General features: G+C 40.3%; 1 protein-coding gene across 1 annotated transcript in view; it reads left to right on the forward strand.

The window, feature by feature from the left end:
* The window catches only part of LOC132816349 (protein diaphanous homolog 3-like), a 545172-nt gene that overhangs the window by 136914 nt on the left and 387607 nt on the right, over nt 1–20651 (forward strand). Inside the window, exons 9-11 of the mRNA XM_060825802.1 lie at nt 1984–2089; nt 8437–8547; nt 9976–10094. Coding sequence (XP_060681785.1) covers nt 1984–2089; nt 8437–8547; nt 9976–10094 — 336 coding nt within the window. The remainder of the gene's footprint in view (nt 1–1983; nt 2090–8436; nt 8548–9975; nt 10095–20651) is intronic.

The raw sequence follows: 20651 nt of genomic DNA on the forward strand, positions 1-20651 counted from the left end.
TATCGAGACAAAACTGTGAAGCAAGCTCATCAAGCGCAAAACACTGGTGTTGGCTGAAGTAAGATCAGATATTACTGTTAGAGAATTATTGAGCTTGATAACATGCTTAATACCTGTTCTCATTTCTAACTTTTCTTCATATACTGCTTTGACTTCCAAATAGGAAAGGTTATTGCTTATAATCTAGAAGTTGAAAATCAGTTCTTATATAGCATTAAAACATGTCCCTTTGATAAACTGCTGTCCTTTTAATGGTTACACACTGAGAGAAAGAGAGAATGTTTCTAAGTTGCATGTCTCTCTAACTCTAACTCCCAAGGAATGGCAATCTCACACAGAGAGCCTGTGCGTGTCAAGTAAATAGGAAGCCAAGCGGGAAGCGGTCAGGTTGCTAGGATGCCATCTGGGTCGGGGGTAGAGTGCCAGGCAACCAAAAGGCCAGGCAAGTGATGCACTGTGTTCATGTGGGGTAGCTATGAGAAACTGGGTCTGGTGGGGCAGTTTGGGATATGGTCCTAAGAGGTGGACCAAGGCTGGTGGAGGGTAAGAAGAGGTCAGTGATGGAGCAGTGTATATGCAGATCAGTTCATGAACAGGGAAGTGGAGGATGTGTGGGAAGTAGGGGCAGGTCAGGCGTGCATTGCGGGAGGGTTAAAAAGTGAGTTTCAACCATGTCTCAGGAGTTCAAGGAGATCAAGGGCAGTGAGAGAGAGGAATGAATCTAGAGTGGGAGGAGGATACAAAATGGAAAAATGGTTCAAGTCTGGAGAAAGTGAATTTGGGTTGGCTCCAAAGAAGGTGAAGTGGGGTCTGTTCCAGAGTGGGGAAAAGAGTTCAGGTTCAGAGAGATGGGGTTTAGAGGTGGACAAGGCCGCCTACTTGCGGAACGTTTTGGAGAACACCTCTGGGACACCCGCACCAACCAACCCAACCGCCCCGTGGCTGAACACTTTAACTCCTCCTCCCACTCTGCCAAAGACATGCAGGTCCTTGGCCTCCTCCATCGCCAGACCATGGCAACACGATATTTAGATTATGGAATTAGGGAAAATAGATTGGAACACGACACCTGGAGGAAGACCGCCTCATCTTCCGCCTAGGAACCCTCCAACCACAAGGGATGAATGCAGATTTCTCATTTCCCCTCCCCCCACCTTTTCTCAGTCCCAGCCCTCAGACTCAGTACCACCTTCTTGACCTGCAATCTTCTTCCCGACCTCTCCGCCCCCACCCCCTCTCCGGCCTATCACCCTCACCTTAACCTCCTTCCACCTATCGTGTTCCCAACGCTTCTCCCCCAAGTCCCTCCCCCCTACCTTTTATCTTAGCCTGCTTGGCATACCCTCCTCATTCCTGAAGAAGGGCTTATGCCCGAAACGTCGATTCTCCTGTTCCTTTGATGCTGCCTAACCTGCTGTGTTTTTCCAGCAACACATTTTTAAGCTCCTCCTGGACAAGGTCTATGTCCGGAACAGGTCAAGAGCTATTTGGTCAGGAACAGATGAAGACAGGTTGACTTCCAGGAGTTTATAGAGTATGGGGTCAGCTGAACAATTACTCAGGAATTAGACTATATAGTTAATAGTCTAACTATTCCTGCGTAATTAATCATTTAATTTTTTTGGAACCTTCTGAATTCTCCATATTAAATAGAGACTTCTGGAGGTTTCCAGCGATAGAGAAATTGCCCGGTGGAATCTTCAATTCCATGGGCAATTCCTTTTGGAATGTGCTGTGATGGAGATTCTGCAGGAATGTTGCACTCATGACTGACTGGCCATCAGAAAATTTGGACCAATGTATCTCTGCATAAGGCATGTTTGTTCCACCTCCAATGTTGCAATCTATTGTGTCATTAAAATTTTTGTTTGCAAGTCAGTTGCCCATTTTTAAAAGTTTCTTTAATTATATAATATATAATAGATCAACAATGTTGTATTCAATTGTTTTTGTATTTGACACTGTTGTTGAATTATCTTTAAGCCTTGAAAATGTTTTGGAAGCCATAACTACAGCAGGGGAATTAAGGAAATGGGCAAGATTTTACCCCATTGTGGAAGGTCTACATGACACCTCTGTTCAATTAAAGGTTTGTTTATTCTTGAGATGGCACAATTAGATGTGGCATACATTCACCTTGAATGTTAATTACTTATTGAATTAACTGGCTACTTTGAAGCTTGTGCTGTCACGCATTCAGGAATTCAGAAATTGAAAGAGAAATTTAACTGACTATAGATGGTTCTTTCGTTGAGTGCTGCTGGCCCTGGGAGATAGTGTGAAGATTGGAACATTGAAGTGCAGAGTCTGATTTTCTATCATTAATTTAAATGTTGCTCTGTTGTATTGTTTTTGTTCTGAACGTATTCATCCATGTTGACATTAGGAGCTAGTGAATTCTGATTTAATGGGCACCAGGTTACATTTACTGTTATAGACCAGAGGTTTCACAGCCGTGGCTTAGTTACAGAGTCATAAAGTCATACAGCACAGAAATAGACCCTTTGGTCCAACCAGCCCCTTCCCAAACTAAACAAGTCCTATCTGCCTGCTCCTGGCCCTTATCCCTCCAAACCTTTCTGATTCATGTACATATCTTTTAAATGTTGTAATTGTACCCACATTCAACACTTCCTTCTCAATCCCTTTTCTCCTAGTGACTGAAGAACTCCTTCCAGAGTTGCATTGTGACTCTTGCTTTTCAAGAGGCATCATAGAATGATATTTAGTGCATGATAAGTACAAGTCAAGTGCAATTGACAGGGTCGACTAATGTACATGGCTGTTTTTGATATTTAAAAAAAAGCTCAAACTCTGTCAGTCCAAAGACTAAAGGAATATTTCCCTCAAATTTGGTTGCACTCAGTAATTTGATGCACTCAGAAATTTGTCCATTGCTCCGCTTAGTCCACAATGACTTAGAAACTGTGATCCTGACCATCAGAAAAGCCACATAGTCTATCTCTGAAGGTTGGGGTCATACAAGATTGTGTCATTGAGCCATCCCTCTTCTTCATTTGGCTGGTGGCAAAATTACATCTCACTTCAAATTCCCCATATCTATGGTGATAATCTATGGTGATAATCTATAGGACAGAGGTGAACATGACCAACCTGTACAATCCAAAACAGAATCAGCCTAACTCTAGTGCAAGCTCAGCCACTGAGGTTTGTTTTGCAGGTGATCTTTGTGGTGTGCCATAACTCAGAAGTTGAGCTTCAGATCATTGTTGACTTCTCTGAAGAAAGTGGAACTTCCAATAAACGACTGGATGACTAAAGTCATCTTCTAGCTAACTCCTACAGCAAAATACTTCATCTCATTGCTAGAGGTCTGGAAAATGCAGACTATTTTTCATCTCTTGAGAGTCTATTCTCTATAAAGGCTGACAAAACAATAAAATTCATCTTTGCTTCTACTCTGCCACTTCAGTCTTTGGCTGGCTAAGCAACAACGTATTTGAGGACTAGGATTTCCAACCTGAAAATGAGGTCATCATTTGCTGGGCAATCAATGATCTGTACAGTCTTAGATGTTTCAAAAACTTGGAACAATTTACGACAGGCATCTCAGAGTACCAGAGAAGTACCAACACTGGTCCCTTTGTAAAAGCCCCTAAATCAAACAAAATGTCATATAAAAGCAGCATTCTCTCCCAAACTAACATGCTGAACATTGAGTTGCTAACCTGGAATAAAAAAACAAATCTAATTACTTCCTTTTCTGGTCAAGCTTATATGCGAGTCCAGACCCATAGCAATATGACTGACTCTTAACTGCCCTCTAGAATGGCCCAGTAAGCTACTCAATCATGTGAAAGCATTACAAAGACTAAAGGAAGGATAGAAACCAAAACAGTAACCTCACAGCAAAAAGAAAAATAGCAAACACAGCCATTCAAAGCCAGCAAATTCCTTCTTGTCAATATCTGGGGGCTTTTTGCTGAAATTGGGACAGCTGTCCCATGGACTCATCAAGCAATACCCTGACACTGTGGAAAGGTATGACTGTGCTAGACACCACCATCACCATTGCTGGGTATGTCCTGGTTCACTGACAGAGTGATGGCACCATTGTATACAGTTGGGTAGAAGTTGCATTGGGAGTCCTTAACATTTCCCTGAGGATGCTATGAAGTCTATTGGCCACAAGTCAAACAAGGGCAAGGAAACCTCATGCTGATGAATTGGTACAATCTGTGTTGAACACCCTGGATAAAACACTGTAGGTAGCAAAGGTACAGAATATACTCTAGAAGACTTCAGTGCTCACCACAAAGAGTGGTTTAGGGAGCATCAATACTGACTGAGCTGGCTGAGTCTTAAAGGCTGTATATGTTACGCCAGGTTTGTGGGAAATGGTGATGGAACCACCAAGAGAGAGTATTCTACCTGACCTGATCTTCACCAAACTACTAATCTCCGACTCTTTTGTATATGATAGTATCAATTGGAATGACTGCTGCACTGTCATTTAACAGATGAAGTCCTGTCTTCATGTTGTAGATGTCCTCTAACGGGTGGACTTCAAGCAAAGTTACCAACCAAAACTGTACAGTCATGAACCACTCTGGACCATCAGCAACAAAATTATAATTAACCACAGTCTGAAGCCTCATCTCCTGGCATGCCCCTTATTCTTTTGTGAACCTTGGTTCAATGGATAGTGCCAGAGGGCATGCCAGGAGCAGCACCAGACTTAGTCAAAAATATGGAGCCAACTGGTGAAGTCATAACATAGGACTAATCAGATGCTAAATAGCAAATGTGCAATAGAGCTGCAACCATTGGATTCTGCAAAATGGATCAGTTCTAACTCTGCACTTGTACCACACCCAGTTGTGAATGGTGGAGGACACGCACGGTGGCACAGTGGTTAGCACTGCTGCCTCACAGCGCCAGGGACCTGGGTTCAATTCCCGCCTCAGGTGACTGACTGTGTGGAGTTTGCACGTTCTCCCCGTGTCTGCGTGGGTTTCCTCCGGGTGCTCCGGTTTCCTCCCACAGTCCAAAGATGTGCGGGTCAGGTGATTTGGCCATGCTAAATTGCCCGTAGTGTTAGGTAACGCGTATATGTAGGGGTATGGGTGGGTTGTCGCTTCGGCGGGTCGGTGTGGACTTGTTGGGCCGAAGGGCCTGTTTCCACACTGTAAGTAATCTAATCTAGGACAAGTAAACAACTAGATGGAGGAGGGGAGGCTCAATAAATAGCCCATCTTCAGCAATAAACAAATGCATCACTCATGAGCAAACATCACATTTGAGGTACAGCAAATTTCATTTTAACCAGCACCCTGTGAACTGGCACTCTTCATAAACCAGCAAAAATTGTAAACTGCAAATACCATGAAATTTACTGTTACTCTGTCCAATAAATTTAAAAAGTTATTCAACTCAAAGTAAATATACTTGTTAAATAGAATGGCTATATGAAATATCAACAGTTGATTCAATTTCAAGTGAATTTATCCTTAAATATTGTGATTTCCGAACTGGCACTCTTCATAAACCAGCAAAAATTGTAAACCGCAAATACCATGAAATTTACTGTTACTCTATCCAATAAATTTAAAAATTTATTCAACTCAAAGTAAATATACTTGTTAAATAGAATGGCTACATGAAATATCAACAGTTGATTCAATTTCAAGTGAATTTCTCCTCAAATATCATGATTTCCATGATGTCCGAATAACCAATTGAGGGTGGAAGTGAGAAGGCTCTTTGCTAGCAAGTTTTAATTAAGGCAAAGTTACATTAATTTTTAAGTGATTTGTGCTGTAACTAACATATAATAATGATATGGGTATCCCCAAATTATGTTTCTATTACTTAGTATGCGTTTTTACATTGTTTATATAGACCTTTTGATTATCCAGAATATTTGATCAATTGGAATACTGCTGGTCCCATAGGTGCTGGCTAATAAAATATTTAGTGTACTTGAGTACATCAGAAGTATCATTTGAATGATTTGATGCATCAATGTGCTGGCTCACTACCACCTTCTCAAAGGCAAATAGAAATGACAAGAAATACAGACCTTGTTGCTACTCTTCTCTCGCGAACAAAAATAAAATCCAGTGCTTTTCCTTCTCTTGCCTAGATCCTATGTCTGAACTTGCTAGTTTCTCCCCTTTGATCCCTTTTCCTCTCCTTACATATCTCATACATTTGACTGACCTCTTGCTCTAAGGAACCAACTGGAAACCACAAAGCTATCATGGATTGTTGTAAAAACCTATCTGAAACCCAAATGAAATTTGCCTTCCACAGATGGCCAAGCTTCCATGTGCCTGCAGACCTCTAGCAACATGGTTACCCTCTACAATGTCTTCCAAGCTACTCGATGACAATTAAAGTTTGGGGAAAAAAAAATGCTGATCTTGCCAGTAATGTCTACTTCCCAAGAAAAAAAAATAAAACAAAAGCTCTTAATGATTTTTTGACTAATATCTTGTCTTCTCTGCTCCTCAGATATTTCAGCTAATTCTTTTAACTTTAGTCACTGATCCCTCCTTTTCCTTTATAGAGCAAAAATAATCTTCGGTTACATTTTCCTTATGAGTACCACCTGGTCTTGAACTCACATTCCTATCTGACGTTTTTAGTTATTTTTGTTTCCTTGATCCATGCTTTTCAAAGAGTCATTGCACAAGCGATAGGCCAAATTGCCACCTCCTGTACTGCAGGAATTCTATGATTTTATATCTTGTTTTTCTCACATTCCAAATTTGCAGAGGCACCTAATATCTTAGTTCCCAGCCATTCTCTATCTACTTTCTAGAACCTGTGTTTTATTCCCATCTTTGGAAAAAAATCCCATTGTTTTGTTTTTACAATGTGGTACAGGGTCATCTTCACCTTTCATCTCCAAATAAGGCCTTAGTTCACTGCTAGTTCAACCATATTGTATTTTTATAAGCTTCTGTCTGTCTACTATATTGTTCTACCTGAGCCTCCTTGTGTATCTTTCTCTTCTTTTTAAACAAACTAATTTTGTTTAATAAGAATAAATGGAAAATGAATCTTAAAAAAAAATTAAGATTGTTGTTTATTAAGCTCACTAAACGTCATTATTTCATTCTAATCCAGACTAACACATGCCATACCCAATATTTTTCCCTGCAGCATGCTGCTTTTGCTGTTTAGCCTCAAGTAATCCAGCATTGTTGCTTCCTCAGGTTGACACACTATTTGTAGGTATTCCTGGTATTGCTCCTGACATGCCCTCCTGCACTTTTTATTGTCAAAAGTTGAGCTCTCAGCTTGATGGTTCTGGTAGCAATGGGCAGATACTGAACCCTGAAGTTTCAGATTGTAGTAGACACCAAGAGACTTCTCGGGGTCAAGAGTCCATGTTAAGGATTCCTAAGGCAACTCCCTCCTAATTCAATACAACTGTGCTCCCATCTCTCATGGACCTGGCCTACCAGTGGGACAGGAGATACTCAGGCATGTTGACTATGCTCTGTTGAACATAGTCATACTCACAGAATCATGATTTATGGACAGTATCAGGCTGTTGCTTGACTAGCCTACGGGATCACTCTCCCAATGTTGGCACAAGCCTCCAGATCTTTTTGCCAGGCTGGCAGGGTTGGGAAAACCTTGTCTTTAGACATTGTAATGATTTTGATACAACCATCTTGCTTTGGGTCAAGAGTCACATGTAGGTCAGACCAGGCAAATGTAGCAGATTTCCTTCCCTAAAGGGCAGTCATGAACCAGATAGGTTTTAAGGACAATTAAGGATGATTTATGGATTCAAAGACTAACTTTTTAATTCCAGCTGTTTTATTGAATTTTAATTTCACTGTTGAGATGGGATTCAAACCCTTGACTCCAGAACATTAGCCTTGTCTCTTGATTACTAAACTGACATAGCTAGCAGAATGGACTTCACATAAATAACACAAGATGCAGATCTGCTCCTGTATAACTCTCCAGGTAACACAAATGTTGTTGCAATCAGACTGGGCGAACCAATGAGGAAAAACAATGGAGTCACTGCTGACCTCGCAAGTACATGGATATGAGTGGTGAATAATTGGTTAATGAGAATGAAACATTTTGCAATGACAATACCTAGTACATTTCTGCCATTCCCAATTTAATTTAAATTAAACAGTCAAAGCTTTGCCTCAGTTTATTAGCTTCCACAATGTTCAATAATTTCAATTAAAGCAACTATTAAGTCATTCAAAATATTTTTGTCTCTTCTGGACATCTGTGTTGGAAAACAGAATGTGAACTTTCAAAGTGACTAGTCCATGTTAAGCACTCTCGTACTAAAATTTGCATACTTGGTTCTGAATTTCTGTTCTGTTTAATTTGTGCCTTAACCCTGACCTCAACATTATTAGATATTCAGCTAATGTAATATTGATTAATTTTATGCTTCACGATACCAACTCTATTTTGTCCCATATCTAGGTGGCTTGTATGCAGCTTATTAATGCACTTGTGACCACTCCTGATGATTTAGATTTGAGAATACACTTACGGAATGAATTTGTGCGTTGTGGATTGAGAGAGATACTGCCGGTAAGGATAGTGCAAATTAATATTGGTTTATTCTGAAGAAATCTGCATAAGTATATTGACTTACTAAATGTCAGACAGCTTGGTGATGAAGTAAATTGATGTAAATGTATGTAAAATACAATCAAAAAGTCTTTGGAGAGAGGACAGAAGCATTTGTTAAGTTTCAGATCTTGAAAAATAATTTGTAAAGTTTAAAAGAACTAAATCAAGAAAACATTAATGGAAGGGTAGTAAGTATGTAATCATTACGGGTGAATGAAGGAAATGGAAATGAATTGAGAGGAGGGAACTTGTTTGAGCTTTTATAAAGAACAGTTCATACTGTCATTTAAACTGCTGTTCAGTGCATCTCATTACAGATCTCCCAAGAGATAACGTGCTTTTTCTGCTACTTATTAATTGTGAGAGCTTCCTGATCCACCTCATACCTTGTGAATCCATGTTTCTTTCAGCACTGAGGCTTGAAGGATATTGTGTGACACAGTACCTAAAATAAATCAAAGTTTTCAGTTTGTTAAAGTACTGGTTTAAATGAAAGTACTGTAGAACAGGTTATAATGATAGTTATGGATTTTTTTACTCATGGTCATCTCTTGTAAAAGGTAATATAAGAGCAATGTACTTGTCTAAAATTGTTCTTCAGTAGTTGGAGATACAGAACATTTACTACAATGGTACTAGTATTTGATCGACCTTCTGTTCATATGTTAACCAAAACTCAAAAGGATGGAAATGGGACACTGTCGCATATGTATTCATCCTAGTGAGCTTGTTCTACCATTCAGTTAGGTTATGGCTAACATGTGCTTAAATTCCATCAACTTGTTCCATAACCCTTAGTATCATTACCAAACAAATATTATTCAATCTTAATTTTATGAAATGGAGAGATATTTATTAGTGGAGTTAATAACGAAGCAGTAAATATTGTTTATATTAAAATAGTGAAAGCAAAAATGAATTGTTGGGATGCGTCTCAAAATATGCAAGTCAATTTTCTTTGGTTGCTGTCCTTTTTTTGAAACAACAGTAATATTATTGGCATACAACTGATCCAGCTGAGAGGTTGGTTTGGCTAGTATTGTGTACATTGATAACATCTATCTATAAGATGCTCATAGGCATTCTAATGCCCATTCTAATATGTAAACAATGTTTGTAACATTGACATTTAGCCAACATGAAATAAAATGATACACATTCTTACAAAAAACAAGCATTTAGTTTAAAATTCAAATTGTGCATTCTCAGTTACTTGCAATGCAATTTTAAATTATTTAAGTGCATACAGAAATCTTTGAAATGCTGAAAGATTATTGCTGTAATACTGCAAGTTTAAATAATTTAATTTCCACACGGATATTAATTTTTTTCTCATGCTATATGAATTGGGCTGAAATTGTTATTTTTGCTAATTTGTTTTCACAGGAGTTGAGATTAATTGAAAATGATGCATTGGACATCCAACTAAAAGTATTTGATGAGCACAAAGAAGAAGACATGATTGAGTTTTCACATCGCTTAGATGATGTACGATCTGAATTAGAATATCCTTTTCTTGCAAAACAAGATTTCCATAATCATTCTGTAAGCTGGCATACTACAGATGAAAGTGAAGAAAATCACCTGTGGTGGTTTATCAAATTCTAAGAATTCAAGAAATTTTCTTGGAAAATACACAGGGTTATGTTCAATTTCACAAAATAGAACAGCCACGAATCTTTCTAGTGTCTACTTAGCAAGATGCTTTTTACATAGAACATTACAGAGCAATGCAGGCCCTTCGGCCTTGGTGTTACACCAACCTGTGAGCCCAATCTGAAGCCCATCTAACCTACAGTATTCCATGTACGTCCATATGTCTATCCAATGACTATTTAAATGCCCTTAAAATTGGTTAGTCTGCTACTATTAAATTTGAGTAAACCTACTGCTGTTTGAGTTTGTCATAGTCCCAATCTATAATATTAAGTTGTTAGACAAAACTAAAAGCTCAAAATGAGGACTGGCAGGATATACAATTTAGATGTTTTGGTCACCATGTGCCTATTGCTTTTGTTTTTAGTTATTTTCAGAAACATCGAAAGTATTAAATACTATCAAGGTCAGAAATAGTTTGCAAAAATGAATTTCAAACACATTATTTCTAAAATTAACTGGGAAAGTTTACTGTTGATCTTAATGCTGAAATTCTGAATGTTTTGAGATTTAATGAGCTGGTGAGAGAAGATTTATTGTTTGGAGGAAAGACTTGCATTGATGAGTGAAATTCTTTTGAACTCTTTCTTTATTCTAAAGGTGTCCTTTACTAGTAAAGCAAAAAAGTAGTAACAGGTGAATAACTGGAAATTAGAAACCTTTTGTCGTGAAGTGAAAACTGTAATAAAACAATGCTTTCACTTACCTTCAAAAATGCTGCAACTTACTGATTCAAACAGACAATCGAAGACCCATTGCCAGTTTATAGATTCTAACCAGTAGCCTTTGCTTACTCTTGGGTAGAAAGCAAAAATATCTGTGGTTTCACTTCCAGTCATTCAGTGCTGCAAAGCATATGGCACAGTGAGCCATTCCAGTTGCAACAAAAGTCTCTTTTCTGCTTGGTTTGAGCTTTTTAAGTTCACTGGTTTGAGCAACCTCAATATAGTTCCCACAAAATGAAAATTCATGCAAAAAATCTTGCTATTTGTGGCTAAATTGTCATTTCACTCTATATATTGTTAACTGTTTTTGAAATTAAGACCAAAACCTAACATTGGTGCAAATAGCCTTTTCCTTTGAAGGTGATCAGGGATGCTTCACTCTGCATTTGATGCTTATCCTGCACAGCACAGTAGAGCCTTTCCATTTCCTGACCACTGAAGTATTTCATCTTGGCTTTTGGTGTCTAACTCTTAGTTATGTTCCAGGTTCAACAGCAGAGACTGAACTTTAAATATATGCCATTGATGTTGCTGAGTGTCATTTGCAGGTTTAAATTTATTGAGAATCATGGGTTTCTGCTATGTGCTGGAACAGGCAAGTGTTTGGGCACATGGGGCAAGGCAACCCTATAAGACGGTAGAATCCAGAGTGCAGGATTTGTTTCCTTTTCATTCCTTCTCTGCCACTGTTCTTCAGTATTATTACACATTGTGATTCAAGCATGATGTAGCTTGATGATCAAATTGTCGCCATTCTTAAGGATTGTTATCAAGTTTCTCCAAGTTATAATGACGAAGTCATAAAAGTATTCAATGATCTAGCTTTCACTGCTATCTAACAACAAGACTTCCAAAGACTGACGACCTTTGTAGAGACAAAGACGTTCCTGTTCACCTTATGTGGATAGCCCTTATTTTTGTACCATGTCCCCAATTTTAGTCTCTTGCATCAGAGAAAATACTCTTTCAGTATTGACTTTGTCAACCCCCCCCTCAGAATCTTATGTTTCAATAAGATCATCTCTTATTCTTCTGAAGTTGAGCAGATACAGGCTCAGCCTGTTCAACCCTTCCTCATAACATAATGACCCAATCCATATATGAATTGTGTGAATGTTCCTTGAAGTATTTTAACACATTTCTATCCTTTTGTAATATCCTGATCAAAATTTTACAAAATACTTTAAATGTGGCCTCACCAACACTTTGCAACTCAAAATCACTTGCTATAACTGTACTTTCAGGGGCGGCACGGTGGCGCAGTGGTTAGCACTGCTGCCTCACACAGCCTGAGACCCGGGTTCAATTCCCGACTCAGGCGACAGACTGTGTGGAGTTTGCACGTTCTCCCCGTGTCTGCGTGGGTTTCCTCCGGGTGCTCCGGTTTCCTCCCACAGTCCAAAGATGTGCGGGTCAGGTGAATTGGCCATGCTAAATTGCCCGTAGTGTTAGGTAATGGGGTAAATGTAGGGGTATGGGTGGGTTGCGCTTCGGCGGGTCGGTGTGGACTTGTTGGGCCGAAGGGCCTGTTTCCACACTGTAAGTCTAATCTAATCTTTACACGATGACTAAAGTCCTGCTAGTTGTTTGTAGTTCACTGTTATCTTGCTCTTCTGGTCTCCTGCCCTCTCACTCCTTTCTTCACTCCTAATTCAACTTCTTCACCTGTTCCCTGTGTGTCCCTTGATTCCCTGAAATACCACAAATCTGTCGATCCTAGCCTTGAATATGATCAGTGATGGTAAACCATTAAATATGAATGGGCAGTGGTTAGATGGTCTCTTATTGGAGATAGTTATTGTCTGGCTCTTGTGTGGTACAGATGTTCTTTGCTACTTGTCAGCCCAAGCCTGGATATTATATAGATCTTATTGCATTTAAACATGGACTGCTTCAGTATTTGAGAAATCCCAAATGGTGCTGAACGTTATGCAATCATTGGTGAACATCCCTATTTCTGACCTTTATGGTAGAGGAAAAGCCAGTGATAAAGCATCTGAAAATGATAGGGCCTAGGATATTGCTTAAGGAACCCCTACAGAGATGTCCTGGAGCTAAATTGACTGACCTCCAATAACCACAACCATGCTCCCATGTGCCAGGTACAACTTGCATGAATTTGCCCCCTGATACCCATTGATTCCAGTTTTGCTAGAGCACTTTGATGCCATACTAGGCAAAATGCAGCCTTGATGTTAAGGTCTGTCACTCTCACCTCATTGCCAGGTAAAACATATTTGCTGAATGCAGTTGGAGGATTCCTGCCACTGCATTCACAATGCATGTTAAACCCTGAAATTTCCATATTGATAGTCTTTGAGAGAATCTCTTCAGTGGTCAACCGATGTATGTGAGTTTTTAAAAATGATTTGCATATGTCTTCAGATCAATTATAGCATGCCAGTATGCTATATAACCCTAAAATAATTGACAATATTTGATGTCCCTGGATATGCTGCGCACACTGTATACTTATAGCATCTTCTGCAATGCAAGTTAGTGACATGTGATTTCCCAAGCACAAAGCCATGCTGACTATCTCTAATCAGTCCATGCCTTTCCAAATTCATGTAAGTCCTGTCCCTCAGAATCCCCTCCAACAACTTACCCACCACTGACATAAAGCTCCCTGAGCTATAGTTTCCTGACTTTTTCTTACAACCTTTCTGAAATAATGGCCTCAGATTAACCAACCTCCAGTTTTCTGGCACGTCACCCATGGCTATCGATGATGCAAATATCTCAGCAAGGGGCCCTGCAATCTCTTCTCAGCTACCCAGAAAGTTCTGGGACACACCTAATCGGGTCCCGGGGTTTTATGTACCTTGATGCATCTTAACATCTCCAGCACCACCTCATCAGAAATATGAACTGTTTTCAAGACATTTCTCCAAGTTCCCTAGCTTCCATGTTCTTCTCCACAGTAAATACTGACACAAAATATTCTTTTAGTATCTCACCCATCTTCTATGGTTCCATATGTAAATGGCCATGTTGATCATTAAGGGATCCTATTCTATCGCTCTAATTACTCTTTTGCCCTTATTGTACTTACACAATCTCTTTGGATTCTCCTTAACTCTTTTTGCCAAACATATCTCATGTCCCCTTTTTGTCCTCCTTATTTCACTCTCTTATTTCCCTCTCAAGTATACTTCTACTGCCCTTATACTCTAGGGATTCACTCGATCCCTGTTGGCTATACCTCCTTCTTCTTCTTGACCAGAGACTCAATTTTTCTCGCATTTCCTGCACCTATCAGCCTTCCCTTTCACACTAACAGGACATATTGTCTCTGAACTCTTGGTATCACATTCTTAAAAGTGTCCCACTTCCCAATTGTCCCTTTACCTGTGAATAGCCTTCCCCAATCAACTTTTAAAAGTTCCTGTCCAATACCATCAAAATTGGCTTTACTCCAATTTGGAAATTCAACTTTTAAATCTGGTGTATCCTTTTCTAAAACTATTTTATAACTAATATAATTATGATCACTTGCCCCAAAGCGCTTCCCCACTGACACTCAGTCTTTTGCTTTGCCTTATTTCCCAATAAAAGGTATTCCTGAAGAAGGGCTCATGCCTGAAACATCGATTCTCCTGCTACTTGGATGCTGCCTGATCTGCTGCGCTTTTCCAGCAACACATTTTCAGCAATAAAAGGTATAGCCAACTGTGATCAAGTGAATCCCTAGAGTATAAGGGTAGTAGAAGCATTACTCTTTTTCCAATAGGTACATCCACTTATTGAATAAGAAAGTTTTCTTGTACAGATTTATAACAAGTTCCTTTCCATCCAAGCATTTACACTATGATAGTCCCAGTCTATAGAAAATTAAAATCCCCTTCCATTGCAACCCTATTTGCCTTACAGATATCGGAGATCTCCTTACATATTGACTTCTCAATTTTCCACTGACTATTGGAGGGGCTATCATACAATCCCAACAAGATGATCATCCCTTTCTTATTAAGTTACATCGTTAAACTTCAATGGATGATCTCTGAGGAATATCTTTCTGAAGTGCAGCTGTAATGTTCTCCCTAACCAAAAACACCACTTCCCTCCTCTCTTTCCTCCCTTTCTATCCTTCCTATAGCATCTATACCCTGGAACATTAATCTACTAATCATGTCCGTCCCTGAGCCACATTTGTATAACAGCTATAATATCACAGCCCCATGTTTCTGCCCTAAGTTTATTTCCTGTACCTGTCAGACCTCTTGCATGAAAGAAAATACAGTTTAATTTGTCAGTCTTACCACATTCTCTGCGAAGCTCTTGTCTGCATTGACCATTAGATTTGTTTCCCTTATCTACTGTACCGGCGTCAGCCTTTTCTCTAATTTACTGTCGCTTTGGTTTCCCCTCTGTTCCTAGTTAAAAGCCTTCTGAGAAGCAATAGCAAATTTCCCTGCAAGGCCCACTTCCAATTCAGGTGGAACCATCCCTCTTAAACAGGTCATTTCTACCCCAAAAGAGATCCCAATGGTCTAAAAAGGCGAATCCTTGCCCCCCACACCAGTTCCTCAGCCACATATTCATCTCCTGTATTCTCCTATTCGTACTCTCATGAGCCTATGGCACTATTAGTAATCCAAATATTTCCAACTTCAAAGACCTTCTTTTAACCTCCTGCCTAGTTTCCAATATTCTCTATGCAGAACCTCATCCAAGTCTCTACCTATATTATTGGTACAACATGTGTAATGATCTCCTGCTGGTCACTGTACACCTTTCGGAATATTCTGCATCCTCTCGGAGACATCCTTGACCCTGGCACCAAGGAGGCAACATTTCACCCTGATGGATCGCTGATGTTAATTGGTTGGAGAAAAGCTCACAGTAATTAGGTGAAAATAGAACTTAGGAAAACAAAATAGGGAAAAATAAAGGCAGATAATGGGAAGCATTTAAAGCAGTATTTTAAAATTGTGCATTATATGAGACGGCACAAAGGTTTTAGGAGAGAAATCAATAAGCAGTTAGGAAGACAAAGAATGCAGCAACAAAATTTAACTACCAATGAACATAAAATAGCAAAATATTTTACAAGCTTATCGTTAAAATAAGGGCAACTAGAAGTAGGATTAGGACCATTGAGAGATGTACTGATAACAATGGGCAGCAGAAACATTTAATAATTTATTTATTTTAATATTTAATCCATAGAAAGAGAGAAAAATAAGTACAGGAGTAGGCCTTTTGGCCCTTCGAGCCTGCACTAACATTCAATATGTTCAAGTCTGATCATCCAACTTAATACACTGTTCCGACTTTCCTGACCAAATCCTTTGATTACTTTATTCCTAAGACTGATATATATCTCCTTGAAAGCATGCAATAGTTGGATCTTAACTGCTTTTTGCAGCAGAGCATTCTGCAGGCACACCACTGTCTAGATACAAACTTTCTCCTCATCTCAGTCCTAAATGGCCTACCCTGTGTTGTTAGAATGTGTCCCCTGGTTCTGGGCTCCACATATTATTGGGAACATCCTTTCTGTCTTCTTAGTAGATACTATATTGAATGATGAGATGACTGACTGGATGCGTGCAGGTCAAATAAAAAGGAGGGAAGTGTTGAGTAGCCTAATCAAAGAATAAAGAATTTCCTCGAATTCCAGGAGCAGCACTTACTGTTTTATATGCTGTTGCATTGTTTTGGAACTTTGAAGAGAAAAAAAAGTCAAAACAATGGCATTTTTGAAAAGGAGAGGAACAGACAAAGGCAGCACATGTCTGTGCAGGAGAGAGAGAGAGAGAGAGAGAGAGAGAGAGAAAAAGAAACCCACACTGCTAACTGACACAGCAGTGAACCTGCGCAGTTACTGCCTTTGCTGTTGACTTCATGTATCGCTGAACATCGGAGTGCATCTGGGAAAATTAACAAATAGTGAAATTCACAACTGGAGGAATCTGTTTGAGAGAGGTCACAGCACAGAAACAGATAAGTAAATATGTTTAAGTGTGGCATTGCTGTAAATCTGCATTTGTGAGTAGAGTGGGTGCTTTCTTGATTACATGTTTTATTGAGATATATTTCTTATTTAACTTAAAAAATATAAGCCATAAGTTAGCCTGGAGCAGTGTTTTGTTGAGGAATAAGACAATGCTATTTTCTGGGTCTATAGATTGGAAAAAGAAAAAATGGACCTTGTAGAATGATATGCTCTTCTTGTTGGATGTGGGAGTTTAGGGAGAGTTTTCGTGTTACGTAGGATTATATCTGCAATAAATGGATGGTTGCAAATCCTATCAGATCGAATGGATTGCTTGGAGCGACAGTTAGAGGCAATGAGGAATTTACAAGAACAAGGGGGTGTGATGGAAGTTTTAGGAAAAAAAAAGTCATAAATGCTGTCATATGGATGAGTTAACTCCAGGAAAGGTAGGAGAGGTAGGCAGGGCAGATGATTGAGGTGTCAGTGGGGGAGCACTTTGGGGCCAGCATCCATAATTTTATTAATTTTAAAATAGTGATGGAAAAGGATAGACCAGATCTAAAAGTTGAAGTTGTAAATTAGAAAAAGGCTCATTTTGATGGTATTAGGCAAGTACATTCAAAAGCTGATTGGGGGCAGATGTTCGCAGATAAAGGGGCAGCTGGAAAATGGAAGTATTCAGAAATGAGATAACGAGAGTCCAAAGACAGTATATTCCTGTTAGGGTGAAAGTAAAGGCTGATAGGTATAGGGAATGCTGGATGGCTAAAGAAAGTGAGTGTTTGGTTAAGAAAAAGAAGGAAGCATAGGTCAGGTACAGGACAGATCGAGTGAATCCTTTGAGGAGTATAAAGGCAGTAGGAATATACTTAAGAGGGAAATCAGGATGGCAAAACGGGCAAATGAGATAGTGTGGCAAATAGAGTTAAGGAGCATCTAAAGGGTTTTTACAAATACATTAAGGACAAAAGGGTAACTAGGGAGAGAATAGGGCCACTCAAAGATCAGCAAGGCGGCCTTTGTGTGGAGCCACAGAAAATGGGGGAGATACTAAATGGGTATTTTGCATCAGTCTTCACGATGGAAAAGGACATAGAAGGTATAGACTATAGGGAAATAGGTGACATCTTGAAAAATATCCACATTACAGAGGAGGAAGTACTGGATGTCTTAAAATGCATAAAAGTGGATAAATCGCCAGGACCTGATCAGGTATACCCTAGAACTCTGTGGGAAGCTAGGGAAGTGATTACTGGGCCTCTTGCTGAGATATTTGTATCATCTATAGTCACGGGTGAGGTGACGGAAGACTGGAGATTGTCTAACTTGATGCCATTGTTTAAGAATGGTGGGAAGGACAAGCCAGGGAACTATAGACTAGTGAGCCTGACGTCGGTGGTGAGCAAGTTGTTGGAGGGCATTCTGAGGGACAGGATGTACATATGTTTGGAAAAGCAAGGACTGATTGGGGATAGTCAACATGGCTTTGTGCATGGGAAATCATGTCTTACAAACTTGATTGAGTTTTTGAAAAAGTAATAGAGGATTGATGAGGGCAGAGTGGTAGACGTGACCTATGTGGACTTAGATAAGTCCCCATGGGAGACTGGTTAGCAAGGTTAGATCTCATGGAATACAGGGAGAAGTTGCCATTTGAATACAGAACTGGCTCAAAGGCAGAAGACAGAGAGTGGTGGAGGAGGGTTTTTTTCAGACTGAAGGCCTGTGACCAGTGGAGTGCCACAAGGATCGGTGCTGGGTCCTCTACTTTTCATCATTTATATAAATGATTTGGATGTGAGCATGAGAGGTGTAGTTAGTAACTTTGCAGATGACACCAAAATTGGAGGTGTAGTGCACAACGAAGGAGGTTACCTCGGATCACAATTGGATCTTGATCAGATGGGCCAGTGGGTTGAGGAGTGGCAGATGGTGTTTAATTTAGATAAATGCGAGGTGCTGCATTTTGGGAAAGTAAATCTTAGCAGTACTTATACACTTAATGGTAAGGTTCTAGGGAGTGTTGCTGAACAAAGAGATCTTGGAGTGCAGGTTCATAGCTCCTTGAAAGTAGAGTCGCAGGTAGATAGGAAACTGAAGAAGGCGTTTGGTATGCTTTCCTTTATTGGTCAGAGTATTGAGTACAGGAGTTGGGAGGTCATATTGTGGCTGTACAGGACATTGGTTAGGCCACTGTTGGAATATTGCGTGCAATTCTGGTCTCCTTCCTATCGGAAAGATGTTGTGAAACTTGAAAGGGTTCAGAAAAGATTTACAAAGATGTTGCCAGGGTTGGAGGATTTGAGCTATAGGCTGAATAGGCTGGGGCTGTTTTCCCTGGAGCATTGGAGGCTGAGGGGTGATCTTATAGAGGTTTATAAAATCATGAGGGGCATGGAGAATAAATAGACAAGGTATTTTCCCTGGGGTGGGGGAGTCCAGAATGAGAGAGCATAGGTTTAGGGTGAGAGGTGAAGGATATAAAAGAGACCTAAGGGGCAACATTTTCATGCAGAGGCTGGTGTGTGAGTGGAATGGGCTGCCAGAGGAGGTGGTGGAGACCCGTACAATTGCAACATTTAAGAGGCATTTGGATGGGTATATGAATAGGAAAGGTTTGGAGGGAAATGGGCCGGGTGCTGGCAGGTGGGACTAGATTGGATCGGGACATCTGGTTGGCATGGACTAGTTGGACCGAAGGGTTTGTTTCCATGCTGAACATCTATATGACTATAACCTGTGTTAAACTTGACCAAAGATCAGCTCAGTGTCAATGTTGTGGAGTTTCATGGAGGGTTTCTCTTCCTGAGCATTAGTGGGTTTTACACATATTTCTTCACTGCTGCCTCATTTTATATCCTTGCCAGAGACAGATTTATTCGCCATTGTCAGAACTTCCAGCATTCCTGCTCTGCCACTACCTTTAAATTGCAAAATTTGTGCCCATGCCTCCCCCCTCACCTCCGTCCAAATCCCCAAAGGTGCCTTCCACATCCATCACATTTTCACCTGCATTTCCACACGTCATTTACTGTGCCTGTTGCTCCTGATGAGGTCTCCTCTATATTGGGGAGGCAGGATGCCTACTCGCAGAGCGCTTCAGAGAACATCTCCAGGACACCCGCATCAACCAACCCCACTGCTCTGTGGCGGAACACTTCAACTCCCCCTTCCACTTTGCTGAGGACATGCAGATCCTGGGCCTCTTCCAACGCTGCTCTCCTACCACTGGACGCCTAGAGGAAGAACGCCTCGGGACCCTCCAAACGCATGGCATCAATGTGGATTTCACTAGTTTTCTCATTTCCCCTCCCACCACCTTATCCCAGTTCCAACCTTCCAGGTCAGCATGACCTAATGACGTGTCCTACCTGTCCATTTTCCTTCCCACCTATCCGCTCCACCCTCCCCTCCGACCCATCACCTTTCTCCTCACCTCCTTCCACCTACTGCACTCTCAGCTGCCTTCCCCCCAACCCCCTCCCATTTATCTATCCACCCCATCGGCTTACAAGCCTCATTTTGAATGAAGGACCTTTGCCCGAAATGTCGATGTTCCTGCTCCTCGGATACTGCCTGACCTGCTGTACTTTTCCAGCACCACACTCCCGACTCACTGTCTTTAAATCCCAGCTATACACTGGTTCAACTGCTGAAAGCTGGGGCTGTTACTCAAGGTCCCAGTGTGGGAAAAAAAAGACCCTATGCCATTAATAACTTGATTCATAGAATCCCAG

The sequence above is a fragment of the Hemiscyllium ocellatum genome, chromosome 6 (assembly GCF_020745735.1).
Source record: "Hemiscyllium ocellatum isolate sHemOce1 chromosome 6, sHemOce1.pat.X.cur, whole genome shotgun sequence".
Taxonomy (NCBI): domain Eukaryota; kingdom Metazoa; phylum Chordata; class Chondrichthyes; order Orectolobiformes; family Hemiscylliidae; genus Hemiscyllium; species Hemiscyllium ocellatum.